This window comes from Oncorhynchus clarkii, chromosome 10, assembly GCF_045791955.1.
Source record: "Oncorhynchus clarkii lewisi isolate Uvic-CL-2024 chromosome 10, UVic_Ocla_1.0, whole genome shotgun sequence".
NCBI lineage: Eukaryota > Metazoa > Chordata > Actinopteri > Salmoniformes > Salmonidae > Oncorhynchus > Oncorhynchus clarkii.
In genome coordinates, this window is record NC_092156.1 from 15,464,493 (window position 1) to 15,491,263 (window position 26,771).

At 43.3% G+C, this 26,771-nt stretch overlaps 2 protein-coding genes across 3 annotated transcripts in view; one reads left to right on the plus strand and one right to left on the minus strand.

The window, feature by feature from the left end:
- Nucleotides 1–3,329: 3,329 nt before the first annotated feature.
- Nucleotides 3,330–6,503, plus strand: LOC139419444 (uncharacterized). The gene is made up of 4 exons (XM_071169393.1): nucleotides 3,330–3,594; nucleotides 3,703–3,864; nucleotides 3,944–3,983; nucleotides 4,097–6,503. Exons 1-4 carry the CDS (start codon nucleotides 3,377–3,379, stop codon nucleotides 4,637–4,639), a joined length of 963 nt encoding a protein of 320 aa, XP_071025494.1. The 5' UTR covers nucleotides 3,330–3,376; the 3' UTR covers nucleotides 4,640–6,503.
- Nucleotides 6,504–8,428: 1,925 nt separating this feature from the next.
- Nucleotides 8,429–26,771, minus strand: part of LOC139418054 (vasodilator-stimulated phosphoprotein-like) — a 50,271-nt gene continuing 31,928 nt past the window's right edge. Inside the window, exons 9-13 of one of the 2 annotated variants that reach the window (XM_071167206.1) lie at nucleotides 21,265–21,307; nucleotides 20,898–21,002; nucleotides 13,349–13,418; nucleotides 12,881–12,938; nucleotides 8,429–10,877 (exon numbers count right to left, since the gene is read on the minus strand). In XM_071167206.1, coding sequence (XP_071023307.1) covers nucleotides 10,840–10,877; nucleotides 12,881–12,938; nucleotides 13,349–13,418; nucleotides 20,898–21,002; nucleotides 21,265–21,307 — 314 coding nt within the window. In that variant the 3' untranslated portion in view covers nucleotides 8,429–10,839. The remainder of the gene's footprint in view (nucleotides 10,878–12,880; nucleotides 12,939–13,348; nucleotides 13,419–20,897; nucleotides 21,003–21,264; nucleotides 21,308–26,771) is intronic. The other variant, XM_071167207.1, reaches the window with a different exon arrangement.

Sequence of the window (26,771 nt, forward strand, 5' to 3'; positions counted from 1 at the left end):
CTCTCTTGTAGGACAGCGGTCTGTGAATCGCTGAGGGCTAGTGAATGGCGGCTGCCATGGCCACTTCCAAAGGGGTATCCACTGGTCGAACTCCCACTCCGTCTAGAGTGCCTCAACGTGTGCTTGCCTGGTTCTTCTGGTGCTGCTGGTGGTTGAGGATGAAGCCTTTGTTGCATCAGGCTTAGCTCCTGGATATTTCCTTTGTTCCAAGACCTTTCCCTCAGCTGCTCTCTCCTCCTCTCTTCTTCCTTCCAGTGGAGACAATTCTTCCCTCTCCTCCAGTCATTTAGGCTCGTAACTATTTATCATAAATCATGAAAGAATACAAAGAGTGGTTATTCAATCTATAATCCCCATTAGTTTGATATCAAAGTCAAACATTACACTATGTTTGAAGCGTGCGCTCCAAGCCGTGCTCCGCAGTAAAAACTATAAACAATAACTGATGGCCCACTCTCCGGATCGCAACAGATAGTTCAGATGAAAGGTAACAGAGTCGGTGGACTTACATGGATTCATGGACACACAGAACTTCTGGATCAGATGGAGTTAAGGAAGAGAAAGCAGGTAGCTCGGGCGATGGCAATTTCCTCCCTTTATGGAGTTGAGCTCTGTCTGACATTTCCACCTGACCTAATTAAAGCGCCCCTGGCCCAGCTGAGTAAGTGGCAATGAATTAAAGGATTATTCCACCAACTCCATGGGCCTTTTCTACAGTAAACTTCCGACTTCAACTGTATATCCTGTGTGAATTTTCTGGCAAATGTGTCAAATGTACCTGTTTTAAGGTATCCATTTGAGAGAAACCCTCCCCACCGTCAGACCAATGGTATGGTTTATCTCGTGTGAACTCTGACAATGGTTAGTTTAGGGTTTGTAATAAAGCACTTTCACAGTCAGAGCAGGAGTGAGGCTTCTCTCACCATGAGGAATATATTTCACAATCTCTTCCTCATCTTTAATCAGCCCCAGTGTTTGACTGCAGTCTTCCACCTTTACTGATGTCATCTCTGGATCCTGCGCTGCACACTGGACTCCACTGTCACAATCAGGAACCAGTGACTCTGGTTTGGGCTCAGTGTGGAAGGAGAGTGGCAGGCTGCATCTGTCCTCACTGTCCTACAAAGTTGATGAGAGAAAATACATTCAAACAAATTGATGGCACAGCATTACCAAAACTCTTATAATGGTAGAAGTGAGACCTTATAGCTTATTAAAACGGCTAAATGACTTGCCTATATATGGAACAAATGTATAAATGAGTGCGGAAGGTAGCCTAGTTGTTAAAGACAGTCAGGCCAGTGCGCGACCCATAATTGCTCAGTTGCTCTGGATAAGAGTGTCTGCTAAATTAGTAAAATGTAATAAATATGCAACTAATATTGTTCCATCACTCACCATTTCAAAAACTGGTTTGTCACCTGATTTCCCCTGAAATATCTGTGATGCTTTGTTAATCAAGCAGACTTTATGAGATCTCTGTGCTTAAAGTTGTTTCCTGACTAGAGCTAGTTAACGTTATATGGTTAAACAAACGCAAATGCAGCTACTTTGCTGTTATTCTGGCTGCAGTGTTTGACGTGACTGTAAGATAGCCGTAGTTGGCAAGCTAGCAAGCAAGGGATAAGAACGTTGCCAGCCAGTATGACAATAGAACGAATGACTGGATCGCGCCCATAGATACAGAACAAAATACTTAATGAGTGTGTCACGTTTTTGGCAACAGAACCAATAGAACGAACGACAAACAGGCTGGGGTAGCAGCCCTCGATTTGTATCGGGACTGTATCTTGTGGAAGGATGACGTAGTATGAATAAACAAAAACAAAGTTTTTAATTAAAATATCCAATCATTATTTGAATATGTTGGTAACCCATTGCATAACGCCCTCGAAGCGTGTGCTTGGCGGATATATTGGCACGGTAACAACACCCGTGCCAATATATCCTCCGAACACCGGTATTATCACTTTAAATATGTGATGGGTGATAGGTCAGGTTCGGGATCATTTTCAAGTCATCTGCTGGTTACTGTCCTAACCCTGGAACGGGTAGCACCGTAAAAAAGAGCTGGCTTTCTGAAAACGGTGTCCATTCTGTCTGTTCTCTATGGGCTGGGTTTCCATTTAGTTTAAAAGGAATTAAGATGATTTTAGTGCTACAATGCTTTTGGGAAACCCAGCCCAGGTCTCGTTGAAAGTTGTAATCATCCAAATTAAACGAATAATTGTGTTAGGGGCGTGGTTTGGGGTGAGAAGAACTGGAATGGTGTTACTCCAGCTAACAATTAAGTGATAATACCTAAGAAGCTGGTGTTTGGAGGATATATCGAGGGCCGGCAAACCGTGCCACTATATCCTCCAAACACCAGCTTCGAGGGCATTATCACTTTTATACAACGGGTTACCAACATAGTCAAATAATATTTCGTTAAAAACTTTATTTTTATTAATTTATTCACGTTATTTCATCCTTCCACAAGGCATAGTCCTGACACAAATCTAAGGTTGCTACCCAAGCCGGCTGGTCGTTCATTCTATTTGTTCGGTTATCAGAGACACGACCCAGTTGTTCAGACTTTTTGTTCTGTATCTATGGATTCCATTGTCATACTGGCTGGCAATGTTCTTATCCATTGCTTGCTAGCTAGCCAACTACGGCTAACTTACGGTCACGTCAAACAGTGCAGACAGTAGCTGCATTTACATTTGTTTAAGCTGTTTTCTAGTGACATTTATTTGGATACATCCATAACAATGAGCTAATGAGGCGCGATTTCGCCTGGCATAGAAAATGTGCTCTCTCCTCAGGACACTGTTCAGAGGAGCAAGCTAACAACACAGCCAACTGAAGCTGGAAAGACTACAAACTGGATGCACTTCATTCCGTTTTAACTTTTTCAATTTACATTTCTTTGTATATTTCCATAAAAATGATGCCCGCTGATTCATGATTTCGACAGGCTGAGAAACGCTGCCTGCCTGTCTTCTCCTGAATATTGAAACAATGTTGCCAATGTCAGAGAGACAGGAGCCAATGTTTAAACAAATATCTGCTGTTGAAAACTACATGTTGGTCTAAAATAAATGTGAGATAATGTCTTAATGCTTTTTATAATGGAGATCAATTATATAACTTGCCTGACTGGGCTGATGAGACAGTGGATTGCGCAGTCAGATGGAACAGAGTAAATAGGCATTTTAACGTCACAGATTTAGCTGGTGGTAACTTGTGGAATAGACACTGGCTGAAATGCGCTTTTAACCAATCAGCATTAGACCCACCAGTTGTATAATAGGACATTAGTATACAACAGACCTCCCACTGGCCTCACTTTCAGGATCCAGTCCTACGTACCAACCTACCTGCTGTCCTCATGCACTTTGATTATACTGTAGCACTTAGCACCATGACCAAGATCTCTATTCATTTAAGTGATCAGATTAGGGCTTTCAGGAGGAAGGGAAAATCTACTGAGGACATTTCAAAAATACTGTTAGATTTGGGGATTACAGTCACGGACAGTGCTATTCGAAAACACTATCGCCAGATGCCTGTTTTACGCCGAACGCGAAAGCCCAGGAAAATGAACAGGTAGAGAGTATGGCTGCAGTACTCCTAATAATGCTAAACATGTTTAAATACATCTACTGTTAGTCTTTACTGTATGCTGCACATGTTTAGATTGTATATCATTTCCAGCAAGACTATTCAAGCCATCTACTCACTGATTGATGAAGATGATGAGCGATCGGCGAAGGAGATCAGGAATCTGCTGGCATCACAGCACAACATCAACATTGCTCTAATCACAGTCAGAAGACAGTTGAAGAAACTTGGGTGGATTTATAAGAATAAGGCTCGGTATGAAACATATGTTTTTGAAGGTATTGTAGGCTTTTTGTTTTACAGAACATTAACCATGTGTGTTCTTGTTCTGTAGTTTCGACCCAATGAAAAAACGCATGGTTCCAAAGAAAGCGGTGAGTTTTGCTAGATTCCTAAAAACGTGTTTGTGTATGCAGCGTTTGTGTAGAACAGGCACTTAAGATTGTTAAGATTGAGTGAGCTAATGCATCTACTGTTTCTATCATAGGCTATGATTGATGGGGGCCCAGCGCAGTACCATTCCGCTCAGCTGATGAAGTTGCACATGGAGCAGATTCAAACTTTGAAAACTGACATCGAGTCATTGAAGGTAGACCAGCAGAAAGAGAAACATTCTCTGAGGGCAGAGATACGGGCTACGGCTGATGCATTGGTCCAGAGCCAGGTGGCATTGACAGAGTGCCAGGCCGCATTGGTGGAGAGTCAGACAGAGAATGGCTCGTTGAAGAGGGCGAGGGAAGAGTTGATGGAGTCACAATTCATGCCAATCCATGTAAGCTCCGGAACTCCACTTCCGACAGGCAGTTCATCAGTTCACCCTGACATTTTCATTCCTCGACTGACACCAGAACGTAAGGAACTGCTCACAGAGCACAGCATGGGCCGCCCGGACCGTTATGCTGTTGTGCTATTCCAAGAATGCGTAACCAAAGAGAGATCGCGAGTGGGCACAGAATACCAATTGGGATTGGTCCAGAGGCAAATTTGGCCATCGAAGCCGTTTAGTTGTCTCATAGTAATGAATATGTAGGGTCGGGATGAGACAGACAGGTAGGCAGTATTTCTCAGGCAGTTGGAATCATGAATCAGCTGGCATCATTTGTATGTATATATACAAAGAAATGTAAATTGAAAAAGGTAAAACGAAACGAAGTGGAGCTAGTTTGCATTCATTCCAGCTTCAGTTTGAAGTTATTGTGTTAGCTGTGTTTTTGGTTAGCTCCCCTGAACAACAGTGACCTGAGGAGAGAGCACATTTTCTATGCCAGGCTAAATCGCGCCTCATTAGCTCATTGTTATGGATGTCACTAGAAAACAGCTTAAACAAATGCAAATGCAGCTACTGTCTGCACTGTTTGACGTGACTGTAGCTAACAATAAGAACGTTTCCAGCCAGCATGACAATGAAACATGTAGAACTGTTCTGTCCATAGATACAGAACAAAAAGACAGGACTGGGTCACGTCTCTGGCAACCGAACCAATAGAACGAAAGACTAGCCGGCTTGGGTAGCAACCCTAGATTTGTTTCGGTACTATATCTTGTGGAAGGATGAAATAGTATGAATAAATAAATCAAAATAAAGTTTTTAATGAAGATCTGTCAATCATTATTTTAACATGTTAGTAATCCATTGTATAAAAGTGATAATGCCCTCGACGCAGGTGTTTGGAGGATATATTGGCACGGTTTGCCTAACAACACCAGTGCCATCCTCCAAACAGCTGGAGATTGAATTTGAGAGTTGAAACCATGTTGCAAATGTCGGAGAGACAAACAGCAAAGTTGAAAACTAAATGTTAGTCTAAAAGATGTCTAGATGCTTTTTATAGTGGAGATCAAGTTTATAATTTACCTGACTGGGCTGATGAGGCAGTGGATTGCGCAATCAGATGGAACAGAGTAAATAGGCATTTTAACGTTATAGATTTAGCTTGTGGAATCGACACTGGCTGGAATGCGCTTTTAACCAATCAGCATTCAGGATTAGACCCACATTGTTTCAATATTCAAATTCAATCCCCAGCTGTTCCATAGTAATGTGAACGTGTCGGGAGTCAGGATGAGACAGGCAGGCAGCTTTTCTCAGCCAGTCGAAATCATGAATCAGCATAATTTTTATGGATATATACAAAGAACTATCAATAGAAAACAGGTAAAACAAAACGAAGTGCCGCTAGATTGCATTCTTTCCAGCTTCAGTTTGAAGTGATTGTGTTAGCTGTGTTGTTGGTGTTGGATTCTGTATTTTACATTATAGCCATTAGCATATATATGATTAAATATTATCTGATGTTGGTTGTGTGAGGTGTCTGCATTTGTGCACTGGAGCATCATTATGAGATTAAACAACTGCTTGCTACTTGCCTGTTTGTGTGTGACAAGAACTGAGTAACATGGTGTGACCTGCATGTTGCAAAACTGTAGATAACAGCCCAGCAGATGCTTTGTCCTTGTGTGTGTATGTAACAATATTGAGCACATGGTGTGACTTGCTGTATCTTACAAAGTTGTGATAGGGAGGGGTGGTCATCACGAGGTTTAACTGAGATGGAAAAATACTGAACAACACAATAGCAGGAACTGAGCAACTGTTATAACTAGGGGGTGATACCAGAACAGTAGGAATCTATACATCGACGGAGGGAGGACTCCAAGAAGCGGGGACCCACCTGAGCGCCTGCGATAGGCTGGGCAAGTTTAAACCACGCCCAGCCTCTACTGTGATAGACATAGTTCCAACCCGTCTGTTGGCCTATCACAGTATAAAGAATACTGTTTACATACATCCTGTCAGTTCTCTGTTCTGCCCTGCGTGGTATTACAGTGAGCCCGTATATACGAAAGTTGCATTTGCCATTTATTACTTAGCTAATAAAAAAATACATAGTATACAATCGGTGACTCATTGTTATATTTATCCTGATACCAGATTCGAATTTACGCAACCCTAACAATGGCTAGCTCCTCATGAAAACAGTGTCCTGAGGAGAGAGCACATTTTCTACGCCAGTCGAAATCGCGCATCATGAGCTCATTGTTATGGATGCATCCAAATAAATGTCACTAGAAAACAGCTTAAACAAACGCAAATGCAGATACTTTGCTGTAATGTTTGACGTGACTGTAAGTTAGCCGTAGTTGGCAAGCTGGCAAGCAAGGGATAAGAACGTTGCCTGCCAGTATGATAGATAGCACACCTAGAACGAACGACTGAGTCGCGTCCATAGATACAGAACAAAAAGACTGAACAACTAGGTCGCATCTCTGGCAACCGAACACTCACACTTTAACCCACCCCCCACTTGCTTTGACCTTGCTGTTAGTACATTTTCACCAAAAAAAGTAGCTTGCTATGACTGTGATATGTGGTTGCCTCACCTAGCCACCTTAAGACGAATGCACCAACTGTAAATCACTCTGTCATATAGCAGATGCTCTTGTCCAATGTAAAATGAGTTTAAATTAAGGAATGTCAAGTGCTCAGAGAAGACCCTCAGACTGCCAACTTAATATGCAAAATGTACACACTTGAGGCTAAAGAACCTGCTTCTTATCTTCACCCTGATATAGCTATAGTTCATATGATGGAGTGTCAGTGGTGCAGCTCAATCAAATCTGACACCCAACATTTTGGAAATGAATACTACCACTTAAAGACAGAAAGTTGGGGTAGAGGTTTATCAGATGAGGAAATCGCAAGCTCTATGAACAATGCTGCTCATCTGATTCAGTTAACTGGAAAGGTTGACATAAGCAAGGATACACTGAAATGTGTTTTGCCAGATGAGGAAACGTTTGGAGGGTTCAGGCGTACTCCAAACAATGGTGTGTTATGTTAACTCGTGACAAATGGGAGAGGTCCATTCAGAAACAAGGTTAAAAAAAAGTTCCCATGGGAGGCCTATTTACACCGCTGAGAACTTCAGTTGTGGTGTTTATGCGCGCTTGTTCTCTAAAGTAGTCTTATGAGAGGGCAATGTGAATACACTTTCTCACAATGGCATAGCATATTTTACATGAGTTACCGGAGGAAATTACTTAGTTGAAAGAAGTTAAGGTTTTAAGCTTGAACAATATAGCAGACGGATGAAATGAAGCTATATGCTTAATTATGAAGTGATTTAGTGGTGGTTGGCACCAATATCGATAATTTGATATATCGATTCCGTTTGATATGAGCAAGGCATATTGTGATATTGGTTTATTCTTTGTGTTCCTACACTATTCTCTCTCTAAAAAAAAGCATACATTACTGTTCCTGCATGCACAAAGACCTCCCACAGACCACACATTTTTCCTGTACAGTGCTAAATTTGTACCAAATTGTTCAGGCACCCCATTTTAAGCTATTTGACCACAGTAAAAGGCCAGCAACTCTCCGTATTATTCAGAGTCCCATTAAATGACACCATATACTAAGTCTACAGACCCTGCTAAGTATTCCCAACCACACTTTTACATTGGCATAGCTTTTTTTCTCTATAAAGACAATATGTAATTTATAGACCTACAGTGTACTGCATTGGGACCAATGAAATGTGTGGACTAGAAAGGACTGCTGGGTATTTAGACCACATTCATCCAACAAATAACACCACATATAGACTTGAGTGCTAGATCAATAGGGTCTGTAGAATATTGTTTGTTACATTACTTGAGCTCCAGCCATTTCTCAATATGCTCCACCTTATATTATATCAAGTAGTAATTATCTTTAGGTTAGATTTTCCCCCGATGATGCCATGACGCTTAATGTTAAATACTTCCCTTATGGTCTCTCCCCCCACCCCAAACCAACAGATGAGACAAACCACAGTTTGATTCAAGAAGCAGCTGTATTTGACCAGAAAGGTATCTCCAATCCAGTGTCTTTACAGCATTTTCTCTCACACAACATTTCAGTGTAAAAATCCTTCACTCTAATAATAGAAAATCACCTTCAATAAATCCAAAATAACAATTATAATGTATCTAAAAATAAATCAAGATTCCTCCCACTGGGAACATACTTCATTTCAATGTTTAGTTTTGATTTACATTTGGTTGAGTTGTCAACTAATGTGAATTCAAAGTGAAATAAACAAATGTCACCATGTCATTGGATTTAGACAAAAAGTTGGGTAAAAGAAAAAGAAAATTCCCTTAAGTTTATGATTTTTTTCAAATCCAATCAGTATTCCATGTTGACTCAACCTCATGGATTTTTTGTTGTTGTTGAAATGACATGGAAACAACGTTGATTCAACCAGTTTTTGCCCAGTGGGCTTCTATTTTCATTACCACAGAATTTCCAATGGAAATAGAAAACCATAAGGATTTTTTTAAGTACTACGTTTTTTTTTAGCTTAATCTATAGGATTGTAAGAGTGCTCAGGAGGTGAGGCAGACTTGCATTAGCGAAGATTGGCATCTCTATCGGACGAGGCCACAGAGGCGGCTAACATAATGGGTATTAAGTATCTTTATAAGAACATACAAAGTCGAGTAAGATTCCCTGTCGCACTGTGATATGTTGCAGTTACCTGCACTGCAGCAGAATCATACCAGGTACAGTCCCCTACCTGCTCTCCTCCTCTCCCCTCTCTCCCCTTTTCTTATGCGGTTACTAGAAGAGTAGGCAGTGTTAGGAGTGTAGAAAAAGAATGGACAGAACAGGCATGGTTCCCCATGTCCTTGGGAAATGGATATGGTTGGCAACCTGTTGGATGTGCTGCACAGGGAGCTCGGAAATGTCACGGACATTGGAGTGCTTAAGAATTCATTCTTCATTCTTAAATAGATACAATTAAAATAATCTAAGATCCTTTCAGCAATAGCTAATTGCTTTTAGAAGATAATGCCCATTCTAATCATTCTGTTTCTGTGACTAGGTGAGAATTGTCACCGTATACCAAAATCAACCCCTGACTCTATGCACTTGTGGAGATCTGAAAGGATAAGATAGACATAAGTAATATGGTAATAGTTTCAACATGCTCTGATTGGTTGGATGCCATATTGCTTACACAAATCCAATCTTCTCACAACCCAACTAGTGAAGAAGGGAGGCAAAGGTTGTAGGGGGTAGGGGTTGATTTGGGATTGGACCTGTTTGTCATCCATAGGTGGTCTGCTGCGATCCTCTGTGCTAAATGCTAAGGAGAAGTGGGCATGGTGACTAGTATAGGACCTGTTGCAGACGGTCCTATCTAGCACTAACTGATATGCTTCCTCTAATCCCTGAGTTTGGAAAAAACAAACAATTGATGTGAGGTGTAGCAAGAGCTCAGAGGAGTTGGCAACCCGTTCGCTATTAGAGTATAAGGTGGCAGTATAAGGTGGTTGAAGTTTCCTTAAGTACAGTTCTAGGATTAGCTTCCTCTCCCCCAAACTTAAACATAAGTGGAGAAAATGCAAAACTGACCCAAGATCAGGGTCTAGGAACAACTTCACCCTACTCCTATTAGGTGCAGTAGACAGACAGACATATATTTAACCAGATCTCTCTTATTGTTGCAAGCTGGGATTTGTAGTTCCGACTGTTCCGGGGTTGTACAGAGACTACAGAAAAAGGCAGGCCCTCTGATCCGATTCTCCTGTTTCACAGCTCCACCGTGTGGTCAACCGCTGCAGCTGAACCGTTTCCCCACAGATGGGTTGGTGTGAGACTGAAATGTGCGACTGTTGACAATGTACTGTGTATCGATGGTGTGGTTGACGGTATTCCCGGAATTCTCTGCATCAGGTTTGGGCTCAATTCGAATTGAAGTCAGTAAATTCAGAAAGTGAATTTAAAATCCAAAATGTGTAAAACTTGACATAAATAGCTTCTCCTTTTCAGTTTATTGAGAAGTGATTGAAATTAGATGCCCTTTTTTCAATAATTGAATTGGAATTTCAGTTGACTGCCTTAAATGCGAACTGAGCCAAACCTTGCTCCGCACTAGTGAAAAGTAAGGCTAGATACGTCCAGGTAAGATATGGGCGTTGACTTGGGAGGCAGGGAGAGAGTAGAGTAAGGTAGGCAGTGATGGTGGAGCAAGAGAGAAGCACAGCACAGCATAGCTCTTGAAACCATAAGACAAACAAGAAAAACAGCCCCTAAAAAAGTTTGGAAGACTGCCGATTGGTACAGTCCTAAATGTATAGGTATGTGTGTGTGTAACATTGAAGGAAATATATGAGCCATCCACCCCTCCATATCTCCCCCCCCCCCCCCCCCCCCCCCAGTGGCTGTATGTTGAGAGACTATACTGGTCCTCTCTTTTGTAGCTCCTGGATAAATGCTGAAAGAGAAAGAGGAAGGGAATTCATGAGAAAGAGAAAGGCACCAAAATTCCTTACACATTGTCTTGTGAATTAGTCATTATATAAAAAGTCAAAATATATGATTCGTAATATGTGAATTGAGAGAATAATATAAAATAAAATACTTTAAGTATTCAGACCCCTTGGATTTTTCCACATTTTGTTACATTTGTCTTATTCTAAAAGGGATTAAATCGTTTTTCCCTCAACAACCGACACACAATGCCCATAATGACAAAGCACAAAGAGTTTATTTTTCCCCCAGCAAATTTATAAAAAATAAAAACAGAAATATCACATTTACATAAGTATTCAGACCCTTTACTCAGTACTTTGTTAAAGCAGCTTTGGCAGCGAATACAACCTTGAGTATGACGCTACAAGCTTGGCACACTTGTATTTGGGGAGTTTCTCTCATTCTTCTCTGCAGACCCTCTCAAGCTCTGTCAGGTTGGATGGGGAGCGTCGCTGCACAAATATTTTCAGGTCTCTCCAGAGATGTTTGATCGGGTTCAAGTCCGTGCTCTAGCCGGGCCACTCAAGGACATTCAGAGACTTGTCCCGAAGACACTCCTGCGTGGTCTTGGCTGTGTGCTTAGGGTCGTTGTCCTGTTGGAAGATGAACCTTCGCCCCAGTCTGAAGTCCTGAGCGCTCTGGAACAGGTTTTCATCAAGGATCTCTCTGTATTTTACTCTGTTCATCTTTCCCTTGATCCTCACTAGTTTCCCAGTCCCTGCCGCTGAAAAACATCCCCCACAGCATGATGCTGCCATCACCATGCTTCACAGTAGGGATTGTGCCAGGGTTCCTTCAGATGTGACGCTTGGCATTCAGGTTTTATCAGACCACGAGAAACAAGATTCTCTGGTCTGATAAAACCTGAATGCCAAGCGTCATTCGGTGCCTTTTGGCAAACTCCAAGCCGGTTTTCATGTGCCTTTTACTAAGGAGTGGCTTCCGTCTGGCCACTCTACCATAAAGGCCTGATTAGTGGAGTGCTGCATAGATGGTTGTACTTCTGGACGGTTTTCCCATTTCCACAGAGGAACTCTGAAGCTCTGTCAGAGTGACCATCGGGTTTTTGGTCACCTCCCTGACCAAGGCCCTTCTCCCCAGATTGTTCAGTTTGGCTGGGCGGCCAGCTCAAGGAAGAGTCTTGGTGGTTTCAAACCTCTTATATTTAAGGGACCCTCAATGCTGCAGACATTTTTTGATATACTTCCCCAGATCTGTGCCTCAACACAATCCTGTCACGGAGCTCTACGGCCATTTCCTTCAACCTAATGGCTTGGTTTTTGCTCTGACATGCACTGTCAACTGTGGGACCTTATATAGACAGGTGTGTGTCTCTCCCAATCATGTCCAATCAATTGAATTTACCACAGGTGGACTCCAATCAAGTTGTGGAAACATCATCAAAGATGATCAATGTAAACAGGATGTACCTGAGCTCAATTTCGAGTCTCATAGCAAAGTGTCTGAATACTTATGCAAATAAGGTATTTGTTCATTATTTTTAACACATTTGCAAACATTTCGAAAAACCTGTTTTCACTTTGTCATTATGGGGTATTGTGTGTAGATTGATTAAACATTTTTTTAAATCCATAATCCTGTTAAGTAACAAAATGTGGAAATAGTTAAGCGGTCTGAATACTTTCCCGAATGCACTGTATGTAGTGTTAGAGCACAGGAGGGTGGTGGCACCTTAGTTGGGGAGGACGGGATCATGGTAATGGCTGGAGTGGAATAAGTGGAATGTTAGGAAATACAACAAACACATGGGTTGAAAGCGTTTGATTCCGTTCCAGTCATTATCATGAGCCGTCCTCCCCTCAGCAGCCTCCACTGTGTTAGAGGCATATGAATATACTACTGCGGCTGGAGCAACATTGTATTGTGATTCTTATTGACTGTACTGCTAAAGACATACAAGCTAGGGAGTGCTCCTTGAAATGGATGGACAAATCAGGAACTCACCACAGATTATTTCATCCTTCACTTTATGGAGCTCTTTTCTCACTTCCTCAAGGATGTCCTAAACACACAAATTATCTTCATCATCACAGTCATTATCATTCTGATCATCGCCAATCAATTAAGCATATACTCTGAAACCAAGAACACCTGCTTTCCCACAAATACAAAAAATGAAATAGTGTTAACTGACTATTTAAATGTATTTTTAACCTTTAACTAAGCAAGTCAGCTAAGAACAAATTCTTATTTACATTGACGGCCTACCCTGGCCAAACCCGGACAATGCTGGGCCAATTGTGCGCCATCCTATGGGACCCCCAATCACGGCTGGATGTGATTCAGCCTGGATGATGCCAATAGTCATCCTCATCTGACACCATCAGTGGGGGAGCAATGGCCACCCTGTTATCTCTAGCCTACATACCAATAATCCTTTAAACAACATTAACAGGTAATGGTGGAGCTCACCTGTTTGATTCTTTCCATCTCTGTGTCTTCACTGCCTGTGCTGTCCGTGGTACTGTTCACTGCCTTCATCCTGAGAGAGAGAGAGAGAGAGAGAGAGAGATACAGCGAGAGAGAGAGAGAGAGATACAGAGAGAGAGAGATAGAGATACAGAGAGAGAGAGAAAGGCGTGAGGAGAGGGAGAATGAAAAAAGGAGTGAATGGAAAGATGGGCAGAGAGAGGGAGGGCAACAACAAACCCCAAGGATATGGAAGCTCAGTTCGGGCAACAGTGGCGGGTTGTTGTGCTGCCATGGCAACAAATGGCGATCTTGACAGGAGCCACGGATCAGCCATCTTGTCACCATTAACAGCAGAAGCGCAACGGAAAGCTGCAGACTGTTGTACCAACATAGAAACTTAAGTACTTTCAATGGTCAGTGTATTATTTTTAGTATTGGAGGTTCAAACCATTTCACTGAATGGGTCAAATTTGCCTACATTAGTTGCAATGGTTTGTTCCAACCAAGCACTAGTACACCAGATTGAATTTCATCATAGCCACTGGCCTTGAGTTAATCAGTTTTGTTTCCACATCTGAGGGAGAGAGAATTGTTTTACTCAAGTGGTGACTTGAAACCCCAGTCCAGAAACATACCCTAACCCTTTGGCATTTGACGTAGATCTGAAAAAACTGGATAAGTATAAGTAATATGGTCGTTCCACCACCTTGCCCTCTTCTGGTAAGCTAGGTGGTATTTTCCCCATATTGCTTATATATATCCAATCCGTTCAAATCTATACCAGTGCCTAGGGTGTATAGAGGGTTGTTTCTGGACCGTCCTCTGGACTAGGGTACTGTCATTAGCAGAAGCTGGACAGAAACGCTTAGTCAGAAGACATAGTAAAGACACACACAGCTCAAAGCAAGGCGGCAGCAAAAAATACAATTTACTGAAACCATCTCTTGCGCTTTTCCTGTGATACTTTTTAAAATCTCAGCAAGACCGAAAATACAAAAACAGAGAGTACCAAAGACATGGCCAGAACTTGAGAATTGCTAGGCCCTAAAGCACTGTTTCCCAATCCTGGTCATTTATGTATATACAGTGAGGCAAAAAAGTACAGTGCCTTGCGAAAGTATTCGGCCCCCTTGACCTTTGCGACCTTTTGCCACATTTCAGGCTTCAAACATAAAGATATAAAACTGTATTTTTTTGTGAAGAATCAACAACAAGTGGGACACAATCATGAAGTGGAACGACATTTATTGGATATTTCAAACTTTTTTAACAAATCAAAAACTGAAAAATTGGGCGTGCAAAATTATTCAGCCCCTTTACTTTCAGTGCAGCAAACTCTCTCCAGAAGTTCAGTGAGGATCTCTGAATGATCCAATGTTGACCTAAATGACTAATGATGATAAATACAATCCACCTGTGTGTAATCAAGTCTCCGTATAAATGCACCTGCACAGTGATAGTCTCAGAGGTCCGTCAAAAGCGCAGAGAGCATCATGAAGAACAAGGAACACACCAGGCAGGTCCGAGATACTGTTGTGAAGAAGTTTAAAGCCGGATTTGGATACAAAAAGATTTCCCAAGCTTTAAACATCCCAAGGAGCACTGTGCAAGCGACAATATTGAAATGGAAGGAGTATCAGACCACTGCAAATCTACCAAGACCTGGCCGTCCCTCTAAACTTTCAGCTCATACAAGGAGAAGACTAATCAGAGATGCAGCCAAGAGGCCCATGATCACTCTGGATGAACTGCAGAGATCTACAGCTGAGGTGGGAGACTCTGTCCATAGGACAACAATCAGTCGGATATTGCACAAATCTGACCTTTATGTAAGAGTGGCAAGAAGAAAGCCATTTCTTAAAGATATCCATAAAAAGTGTCGTTTAAATTTTGCCACAAGCCACCTGGGAGACACACCAAACATGTGGAAGAAGGTGCTCTGGTCAGATGAAACCAAAATTGAACTTTTTGGCAACAATGCAAAACGTTATGTTTGGCGTAAAAGCAACACAGCTGAACACACCATCCCCACTGTCAAACATGGTGGTGGCAGCATCATGGTTTGGGCCTGCTTTTCTTCAGCAGGGACAGGGAAGATGGTTAAAATTGATGGGGAGATGGATGGAGCCAAATACAGAACCATTCTGGAAGAAAACCTGATGGAGTCTGCAAAAGACCTGAGACTGGGACGGAGATTTGTCTTCCAACAAGACAATGATCCAAAACATAAAGCAAAATCTACAATGGAATGGTTCAAAAATAAACATATCCAGGTGTTAGAATGGCCAAGTCAAAGTCCAGACCTGAATCCAATCGAGAATCTGTGGAAAGAACTGAAAACTGCTGTTCACAAATGCTCTCCATCCAACCTCACTGAGCTCGAGCTGTTTTGCAAGGAGGAATGGGAAAAAAAATTCAGTCTCTCGATGTGCAAAACTGATAGAGACATACCCCAAGCGACTTACAGCTGTAATCGCAGCAAAAGGTGGCGCTACAAAGTATTAACTTAAGGGGGCTGAATAATTTTGCACGCCCAATTTTTCAGTTTTTGATTTGTTAAAAAAAGTTTGAAATATCCAATAAATGTCGTTCCACTTCATGATTGTGTCCCACTTGTTGTTGATTCTTCACAAAAAAATACAGTTTTATATCTTTATGTTTGAAGCCTGAAATGTGGCAAAAGGTCAAAGTTCAAGGGGGCCGAATACTTTCGCAAGGCACTGTATTTAGTCAGCCACCAATTGTGCAAGTTCTCCCACTTAAAAATATGAGGCCTATAATTTTCATCATAGGTACACTTCAACTATGACAGACAAAATGAGAGAAAACCCCCCCAGAAAATCACATTGTAGGATTTTTAATGAATTTATTTGCAAATGATGGTGGAAAATAAGTATTTGGTCACCTACAAACAAGCAAGATTTCTGGCTCTCACAGACCTGTAACAACTTCTTTAAGAGGCTCCTGTCCTCCGCTCGTTACCTGTATTTATGGCACCTGTTTGAACTTGTTATCAGTATAAAAGACACCTGTCCACAACCTCAAACTGTCACACTGCAAACTCGACTATGGCCAAGACCAAAGAGCTGTCAAAGGACACCAGAAACAAAATTGTAGACCTGCACTAGGCTGGGAAGACTGAATCTGCAATAGGTGGGCAGCTTGGTTTGAAGAAATCAACTGTGGGAGCAATTATTAGGAAATGGAAGACATACAAGACCACTGATAATCTCCCTCGATCTGGGGCTCCATGCAAGATCTCACCCCGTGGGGTCAAAATGATCACAAGAACGGTGAGCAAAAATCCCAGAACCACACGGGGGGACCTAGTGAATGACCTGCAGAGAGCTGGGACCAAAGTAACAAAGCCTACCATCAGCAAGGGCATTGAAGATGAAACGTGGCTGGGTCTTTCAGCATGACAATGATCCCAAACACACCGCCCGGGCAACGAAGGAGTGGCTTCGTAAGAAGCATTTCAAGGTCCTGGAGTGGCCTAGCCAGTCTCCAGATCTCAACCCCATAGAAAATCTTGAAAGTCCGTGTTGCCCAGCAACAGCCCCAACACATCACTGCTCTAGAGGAGATCTGCATGGAGGAATGGGCCAAAATACCAGAAAACGTTTGACCTCTGTCATTGCCAACAAAGGGTATATAACAAAGTATTGAGATAAACTTTTGTTATTGACCAAATACTTATTTTCCTCCATAATTTGCAAATAAATTCATAAAAAAATCTTACAATGTGATTTTCTGGAGAAAAAAATTATCATTTTGTCTGTGATAGTTGAAGTGTACCTATGATGAAAATTGCAGGCCTCTCATCTTTTTAAGTGGGAGAACTTGCACAATTGGTGGCTGACTAAATACTTTTTTGCCCCACTGTATTTTCCCCTAACACTAATTAACACTTGATTCAACCAATCAATCATCAAGCATTTGATTAGAATCAGGTGTCAGTGTCAGTTCACTCCAGGATGAAACTTCTAAGTACAGATCTAGGATCAGCTTCCCACCCCCAATCGTAAAATTAACCATGAGTGGGGAAAATGACCCAAGATCACTGCTAGGGGGAACTTCAACCTACACCTAGTGAGTAGTGCTGAGCGATAAACCAACATTTTGTGTTATTAAACAACTAAACTCAGCAAAAAAAGAAACGTCCCCTTTTCAGGACCCTGTCTTTCAAAGATAATTCGTAAAAATCCAAACAACTACACAAATCTTCATTGTAAAGGGTTTAAACATTGTTTCCCATGCTTATTCAATGAACCATAAACAATTAATGAACATGCGTAACGGTCGTTAAGACACGAACAGCTTACAGACAGTAGGCAATTAAGGTCACAATTATGAAAACTTAGGACACTAAAGAGGCCTTTCTGCTGACCTAGGGTCCCTGCTCATCTGCATGAATGTGCCTTAGGCATGTTGCAAGGAGGCATGCAGATGTGGCCAGGGCAATAAATTGCAATGTCCATAATGTGAGATGCCTAAGACAGCGCTACAAGGAGACAGGACGAACATCTGATCGTCCTCGCAGTGGCAGACCACGTGCAACAACACCTGCACAGGATTGTTACATCCAAACATCACACCTGCGGGTCAGGTACAGGATGGCAACAATAACTGCCAGAGTTACACAAGGAATGCACAAACCCTTCAGCTCAGACTGTCCGCAATAGGGTGAGAGAGGCTGGACTGAGGGCTTGTAGGCCTGTTGTAAGGCAGGTCCTCACCAGACATCACCGGCAACAACGTCACTTATGGGCACAAACCCACCGTCGCTGGACCAGACAGGACTGGCAAAAAGTGCTCTTCGCTGATGAGTCGCGGTTTTGTCTCACCAGGGGTGATGGTCGGATTTGCGTTTATCGTCGAAGGAATGAGCGTTACACCGAGGCCTGTACTCAGGAGCGGGATCCTCTCTCATGTGGTACCCTTTCTGCAGGCTCATCCTGACATGACCCTCCAGCTTGACAATGCCACCAACCATACTCCTCGTTCTGTGTGTGATTTCCTGCAAGACTGGAACGTCAGTGTTCTGCCATGGCCAGCGAAGAGCCCGGATCTCAATCCCATTGAGCACGTCTGGGACCTTTTGGATCGGAGGGTGAGGGCTAGGGCCATTCCCCCCCAGAAATGTCCGGGAACTTACAGGTGCCTTGGTGGAAGAGTAGGGTAACATCTCACAGCAAGAACTGGTAAATCTGGTGCAGTCCATGAGGAGGAGATGCACTGCAGTACTTATTGCAGCCGGTGGCCACACCAGATACTGACTTTTTAAAATTTTTGTCCCCCCTTTGTTCAGGGACACATTATTCCATTTCTGTTAGTCACATGCCTGTGGAACTTGTTCAGTTTATGTCTCAGTTGTTGAATGTTCATACAAATATTTACACATGTTAAGTTTGCTGAAAATAAACGCAGTTGACAGTGAGAGGATGTTTATTTTTTTGCTGAGTTTAGTTGACGCACGTTGGTTCGAATTCCATTTTGTTCCTTTTTTTTCTGTGAGGTCAATGCAGAGATTCTCTAGAGATAAATTATATCAAGCCTGAACACTTGCGAGATAGTAGGGAGTTGTAGTTTCCAACAGGCCAATATTCTACATAGTTTAGCTTTGAAAACGTGTCAATTAACTGCAATGACCATAATTCATTGCATGCATGCTTAAACTTGTCTGGTCTGTACAGAGTAATCCACAGAGACTGAGAGAAGAGAGAACGCGAGACTGAAAGGGATAGAAAGCAGTTGCTTCACGAACCGGGAAATATATGATCTAAGTGATTGATAAGATGGCGCCGGAGAAGGCTGACGTTTTACGTGCCCCCAACCGATTGTAACTTATTTTTTTTACTTATTTTGTACATAATGTTGCTGCTACCATCTCTTATGACTGAAAATAACTTCTGGACATCAGGACTGCGATTACTCACCACGGACTGGCAGAGGAGTGAGTTCGTTCATTCACAAGGCCACATGGCCAGATGAATTACCAGGACATGTACATTCACAAGGCTGCAGGGCCAGACAGATTACCAGGACGCGTACTGCGATTATGCGCTGACAAACTGGCAAGTGTCTTCACTGACATTTACAACCTCTCCCTGTCCGAGTCTGTAATACCAACATGTCTTAGCCAGACCACCATAGTGCCTGTGCCCAAGAACACTAAGGTAACCTGCCTAAATGAAAACCGACCCATAGCACACACGTCTGTAGCCATGAAGTGCTTCGAAAGGCTGGTCATGGCTCACATCAACACCATTATCCCACAAACCCTAGACCCACTCCAATTTGCATACCGCCCTAACAGATCCACAGATGACGCAATCTCTATTGTACACCACACTACCCTTTAACACCTAGACAAAAGGAACACCTATGTGAGAATGCTATTCATTGACTACAGCTCAGCATTCAACACCATAGTCCCCTCAAAGCTCCTCAATAAGCTAAGGGCCCTGGGACTAAACACCTCCCTCTGCAACTGGATCCTGGACTTCCTGACGGTGGTAAGGGTAGGTAACAACACATCCACCACGCTGATCCTCAACACTGGGGCCCCTCAGGGGTGTGTGCTCAGTCCCCTCCTGTACTCCCTGTTCACTCATGACAGCACGGCCAGGCACGACTCCAAAACCATCATTCAATTTGCAGATGACACAACAGTGGTAGGCCTGATCATCGACAACAACGAGACAGCCTATAGGGAGGTCAGAGACCTGGCCGCGGGGTGCCAGGACAACAACCTCTCCCTCAACGTGATCAAGACAAAGGAGATGATTGTGGACTACAGGAAAAATAGGACAGAGCACACCCCCATTCTCATCGAAGGGGCTGCGGTGGAGCAGGTTGAGAGCTTCAAGTTCCTTTGGTGTCTACATCACCAACAAACTAACATGGTCCAAGTACACCAAGACAGTCGTGAAGAGGGCACAACAAAACCTATTCCCCCTCAGGAGACTGAAAAGATTTGGCATGGGTCCTCAGATCCTCAAAAGGTTCTATAGCTGCACCATCGAGAGCATCCTGACTGATTGCATCACTGAATGGTATGGCAAGTGCTCGGCCTCCGACCACAAGGCACTACAGAGGGTAGTGTGAACAGCCCAGTACATCACTGGGGCCAAGCTTCCTGCCATCCAGGACCTCTATACCAGGCGGTGTCAGAGGAAGGCCCTAAAAACTGTCAAAGACTCCAGCCACCCTAGTCATAGACTGTTCTCTCGGCTACCACATGGCAAGCGGTACTGGAGAGCCAAGTGTAGGTCCAAGAGGCTTCTAAACAGCTTCTAACCCCCAAACAATAAGACTTCTGACCACCTAATCAAATTAATACCCAGATTTGCAACCAAAATAATGCATAGTGCATTAAATAAAATAAAAAAATAGAAAACTGATAATTTTTCCATAATTGAATCCAAATAGACTTCAAAAAGCACTCATTGCTCAGCACTACTAGTGGGACTGTAGCATAGCAGCAGACAGACGTGGAGTCCCGGCATAAGGGAAAAGGATGGGGGGGGGGGGGAATAGGGGGTACCTGGACACTGGGGTAGAGGTTGGAGAAGGGGGAACGGGAGGAAGGGCAGAGGTGGTGGGGCTTGGGCTGCTCTCCTGCACCTGGGTCTTGGTGGTTGAGTTAGTCCTGTTTGAGACATGCAAGATTTTCTCTCAAACACACTCTCTCTTTACAGTGCCAGAAAGATGGGATAGAGAGGGGCAGGGCTGGCTCCACGGGGGTCACAGATGGAATTTGTGCCCACACAGTTGTCTCTCCATAGTAAACATAAAAACAGTTATTGTAGTGAATTAAACTGGGGGGACTGTAATTTCCTGCACCACAGGTATGCGAGACAGCGTGTTGGTGTTTATTGTGTGGACATTCAACAGACGGGTGAATTGCCTACCTTGGCATGGTGGCGGATTTCTCCCACGGTCTCCTGAGGGTGTCTGTCATGGCAAAAGTAGATCATGAAAATGATGAAACATCAAAATCTATATTATGTTTATGTTTATATTATACTTTATTCAGTAAAAAGGCTAACCAGTGCTTCACAGCTCAAATCAGACAAAGGATAGATCATTAATATGAGGCAAAGAGATCTGGGTTGTATTCATTAGTGCACACTGTAGCAAAATAAAATGGAAAACTAGGTTTAGGTAGTCCCTCCCCGTTTTGGTGTGTTTTCTTTAATTTGGTACCTAATGAATATGACCCAGGACACTACACTAGCTGTCTCAAGTTAAATGTGTACAAACATAAGACTTCCAGTGCATTCACAAAGTATTCAGACCCCTTCACCTTTTCCACATTTTGTTACATTACAGCCTTATTCTAAAATTAATTAAACAGTTTTTCCCCCTCAAATCTACACAATAATAATGACCACGCAAAAACAGATTAGATTTTTTGCAAATGCATTAAAAAACAACAACTGAAATATCACATTTACAGAAGAATTCAGACCCTTTACTCAGTACTTTGTAGAAGCACCTTTGGTAGCGATTACAGCCTTGCGTCTTCTGGTGTATGACGCTACAAGCTTGGCACACCTGTATTTGGGGAGTTGGTCCCATTCTTCTCAAGTGGTCATGTTGTATGGGGAGCGTCGCTGCACAGCCATTTTCGGGACTCTCCAGAGATGTTCGATCGCGTTCAAGTCCGGGCTCTGGCTGGGCCACTCAAAGACATTCAGAGACTTGTCCCGAAGCCACTCCTGCGTGGTCTTGGCTGTGTGCTTAGGGTCGTTGTCCTGTTGGAAGGTGAACCTTCACCCCAATCTGAGGCCCTGAGCACTCTGGAGCAGGTTTTCATCAAGGATCTCTCTGTACTTTGCTCCATTCATCTTTCCCTCGATCCCGACTAATCTCCCAGTCCCTGCCGCTGAAAAACATCCCCCACAGCATGATGCTGCCACCACCATGCTTCACCGTAGGGACGGTGCAAGGTGTCCTCCAGACGTGATACTTGGCATTCAGACAGGTGTGTGCCTTTCCAAATCATGTGCAATCAATTTAATTTACCACAGGTGGAATCCAATCAAGTTGTAGAAACATCAAGGATGATCAATGAAAACAGGAGCAGCTGAGCTCAATTTCGAGTCTCATAGCAAAGGGTCTGAATACTTATGTAAATAAGGTATTTTTTTATTTTTTTTAATAGATTTGCAAAAAAATGTATAAAAAAACTGTTTTATTTGTGTCATTATGGGGTATTGTGTGTTGTTTGATGAGGAATAAAAATAAAATTATTACATTTTAGAATAAGGCTGCAACGAAACAAAATGTGGAAAAAGTGAAGGGGTCTGAATACTTTCCGAATGCATTGTACATAATTTTAAGATCAGTGGAGTGTTCCAGAAAACAGGACCATTATTAAGTTAACCAGCTAACTTTGATAAGCAGTAAAATACTATATCTCTTTTGATTTTAGAAAGCTAAACTTGGATATGGGTTGTTGGTTGTAGAGTCAATTATACCATGCTAATTTCAAGTCTATATATCTTAAAAACAATGCTATTTCAGAAACGCGTCATTTGTGACACACAATGCAAATAGTCCGGGTAGCCATTTGATTACCTGTTCAGGAGTCTTATGGCTTGGGGGTAAAAACTGTTGAGAAGCCTTTTTGTCCTAGACTTGGCACTCCAGTACCGCTTGCCATGCGGTAGTAGAGAGAACAGTCTATAACTTGGGTGGCTGGGGTCTTTGACCATTTTTAGGACCTTCCTCTGACACTGCCTGGTGTCGAGGTCCTGGATGGCAGGCAGCTTAGTCCCAGTGATGTACTGGGCCGTACGCACTACCCTCTGTAGTGCCTTGCAGTCAGAGGCCGAGAAATTGCCGTACCAGGCAGTGATGCAACCAGTCAGGCAAGATGCTCTCGATGTTGCAGCTGTTGAACCTTTTGAGGATCTGAGGATCCATGCCAAATCTTTAGTTTCCTGAGGGGGAATAGGCTTTGTCGTGCCCTCTTCACGACTGTCTTGGTGTGTTTGGACCATTCTAGTTTGTTGTTGATGTGGACACCAAGGAACTTGAAAATCTCAACCTGCTTCACTACAGCCCCATCAATGAGAATGGGGGCGTGCTCGGCCCTCTTTTTCCTGTAGTCCACAATAATTTCCTTAGTCTTGGTTACGTTGAGAGATAGGTTGTTATTCTGGCACCACCCGGCCAGGTCTCTGACTTCCTCCCTATAGGCTGTCTCGTCGTTTTCGGTGATCAGGCCTACCCACTGTTGTGTCATCTGCAAACTTAATGATGGTGTTGGAGTCATGCCTGGCCATGCAGTCGTGGGTGAACAGGGAGTACAGGAGGGGACTGAGCACGCACCCCTGGGGAGCTCCAGTGTTGAGGATCAGCGCGGCAGATGTGTTGCTACCTACCCTCACCACCTAGGGGCGGCTCGTCAGGAAGTCCAGGATCCAGTTGCAGATGGTGTTTAGTCCCAGGATCCTTAGCTTAGTGATGAGCTTTGAGGGTACTATGGCGTTGAACGCTGAGCTGTAGTCAATGAATAGCATTCTCGCATAAGGGTTCCTTTTCTCCAGGTGGGAAAGGGCAGTGTGGAGTTCAATAGAGATTGCATCATCTGTGGATCTGTTTGGGCAGTATGCAAACTGGAGTGGGTCTAGGGTTTCTGGGATAATGGTGTTGATGTGAGCCATTACCAACCTTTCAAAGCACTTCATGGCTACGGACGTGAGTACTACGGGTCTGTAGTCATTTAGGCAGGTTGCCTTTGTGTTCTTGGGCACAGGGACTATGGTGGTCTGCTTGAAACATGTTGGTATTACAGACTCAATCATGTTCAACTCATGTTGAAAATGTCAGTGAAGACACTTGCCAGTTGGTCAGCACATGCCCGGAGCACATGTCCTGGTAATCCGTCTGGCCCCGCAGCCTTGTGTATGTTGACCTGTTTAAAGGTTACTTACATCGGCTAAGGTGAGCGTGATCATACAGTCGCCCAGAACAGCTGATGCTCTCATGCATGCCTCAGTGTTGCTTGACTCGGAGCAGGCATAGAAGTGATTTAGCTTGTCTGGTAGGCTCGTGTCACTGGGCAGCTCGCGGCTGTGCTTCCCTTTGTAGTCTGTAATAGTTTGCAAGCCCTGCCACATAAGATGAGCGTTGAAGCCGGCGTAGTATGATTCAGTCTTAGCCCTGTATTGACGCTCTGCCTGTTTGATGGGTTCGTCGCAGAGCATCGCAGGATTTCTTGTAAACTTCCGGGTTAGAGTCCCGCAACTTGAAAGCGGCAGCTCTACCCTTTAGCTCAGTGCGAGTGTTGCCTGTAATCCATGGCTTCTGGTTGAGGTATGTACTTACAGTCACTGTGGGGACGACGTCCTCGATGCACTTATTGATAAAGCCAGTGACTGATGTGGTGTACTCCTCAATGCCATCGGAAGAGTCCCCACAGTGACTGTAAGAACGTTCCAGTCTGTAATAGTAAAACAGTCCTGTAGTTTAGCATCTGCTTCACCTGACCACTTTTTTTATAGACAGAGTCACTGGTGCTTCCGGCTTTAATTTTCGCTTGTCAGCAGGAATCAGGAGGATAGAGTTGTGGTCGTATTTACCAAATGGAGGGCAAGGGAGAGCTTTGTACGCATCTCTGTGTGTGGAGTACAGGTGAACTCGTTTGAACTGATTTAAGTTTCACTGCATTAAAGTCTCCGGCCACTAGGAGAGCCTCCTCTGGGTGAGTGGTTTCCTGTTTGCTTATTTCCTTATACAGCTGACTGAGTGCGGTCTTAGTGCCAGCATCTGTCTGTGGTGGTAAATAAACAGCCACAAAAAGTATAGCTGAAAACTCTAGGCAAGTAGTGTGGCCTGCAATTTATCACAATATACTCTTCCTCAGGCAAGCAAAATCTAGAGACTTCCTTAGATTTCGTGCACCAGCTGTTGTTTACAAATATGCACCGACCGCCCCCCTTCGTCTTACCGGAGAGTGATGTTCTATCTCGCTAGCTGAATATCCATGTTGTCATTCAGCCACGATTCCGTGAAACATAGGATATTACAGTTTTTGATGTCCCGTTGGTAGGATATTTGTGATTGTACCTCTTCTAGTTTATTGTCCAATGATTGCACGTTGGCGAGTAGTATTGACGGTAACGGCAGCTTTCCCACTCACCTTTTCCGGGTCCTGACCAGGCATCCAGCTCTTTGTCCTCTACACCTGCGTCGCTTCCTCTTGCAAATAACGGGGATGTCGGCCCTGCCGGATGTTTGGAGAATGTCTTGTGCCTCTTGTTTGTTGAAGAACAAATCTTTGTCTAATCCGAGGTGAGTGATCGCTGTCCTGACATCCAGAAGCTCTTTTTTTGCCATAAGATACGGTTGCAGAAACATTATGTACAAAATAAGTTTCAAATAACGCGAGAAACCCCCACATAATAGCACAATTGTTTGGGTGTCCGTAAAACTGCTGCCATTTCTTCCGGCGCCATTTTAATCCAAGTAAAACATGTCCTGTTTTAGCTCAGTTAGGATCACCACTTCATTTTAAGAAAGTGAAATGTCAGAATAATATCAGAGAGAATGATTTATTTCAGCTTTTATTTAGTTCATCACATTCTCAGTGGGTCAGAAGTTTACAAACACTCAATTAGTATTTGGTAGCATTGCCTTTAAATTGTTTAGCTTGAGGTCAAACGTTTCGGGTAGCCTTCCACAAGCTTCACACAATAAGTTGAGTGAATTTTGGCCCCTTCCTCCTGACAGAGCTGGTGTAATGGAGTCAGGTTTTTAGGCCTCCTTGCTTGCAAACGCTTTTTCAGTTCTGCCCACAAATGTTCTATGTGATTGAGGTCAGGGCTTTGTGATGGCCACTCCAATACCTTGACTTTGTCCTTAAGCCATTTTTCCACAACTTTGAAAGTATGCTTGGGGTCATTGTCCATTTGGAAGACCCATTTGCGACCAAGCTTTAACTTCCTGACTGACGTCTTGAGATGTTGCTTCAATATATCCACAAAATGTTCTTCCTCATGAAGCCATCTACTTTGTGAAGTGCACCAGTCTCTTCTGCAGCAAAGCACCCCCACAACATGATGCTGCCACCCCCGTGATTCACAGTTGGGATGGTGTTCTTCAGCTTGCAAGCCTCCCCCTTTTTCCTCCAAACATAACGATGGTCATTATGGCCAAACAGTTCTATTTTTGTTTCATCAGACCAGAGGACATTTCTCCAAAAAGTATGATCTTTGTCCCCATGTGCAGTTTCAAACCATAGTCTGGCTTTCCTATGGTGGTTTTGAAGCAGTGGCTTCTTCCTTGCTGAGCGGCCTTTCAGGTTATGTCGATATAGGACTCGTTTTACTGTGAATATAGATAGACACTTTTGTACCCGTTTCCTCCAGCGTCTTCACAAGGTCCTTTAATGTTGTTCTGGGATTGA

What these genes read in the sequence shown, in the direction of transcription:
- LOC139419444 (XM_071169393.1), top strand. Translation starts at nt 3,377, where the DNA reads ATGCACTTTGATTATACTGTAGCACTTAGCACCATGACCAAGATCTCT. An exon ending in AAGCCCAGGAAAATGAACAG is followed by an intron (nt 3,595 to 3,702) that starts GTAGAGAGTATG and finishes TATCATTTCCAG; the next exon opens with CAAGACTATTCAAGCCATCT. An exon ending in ATTTATAAGAATAAGGCTCG is followed by an intron (nt 3,865 to 3,943) that starts GTATGAAACATA and finishes CTTGTTCTGTAG; the next exon opens with TTTCGACCCAATGAAAAAAC.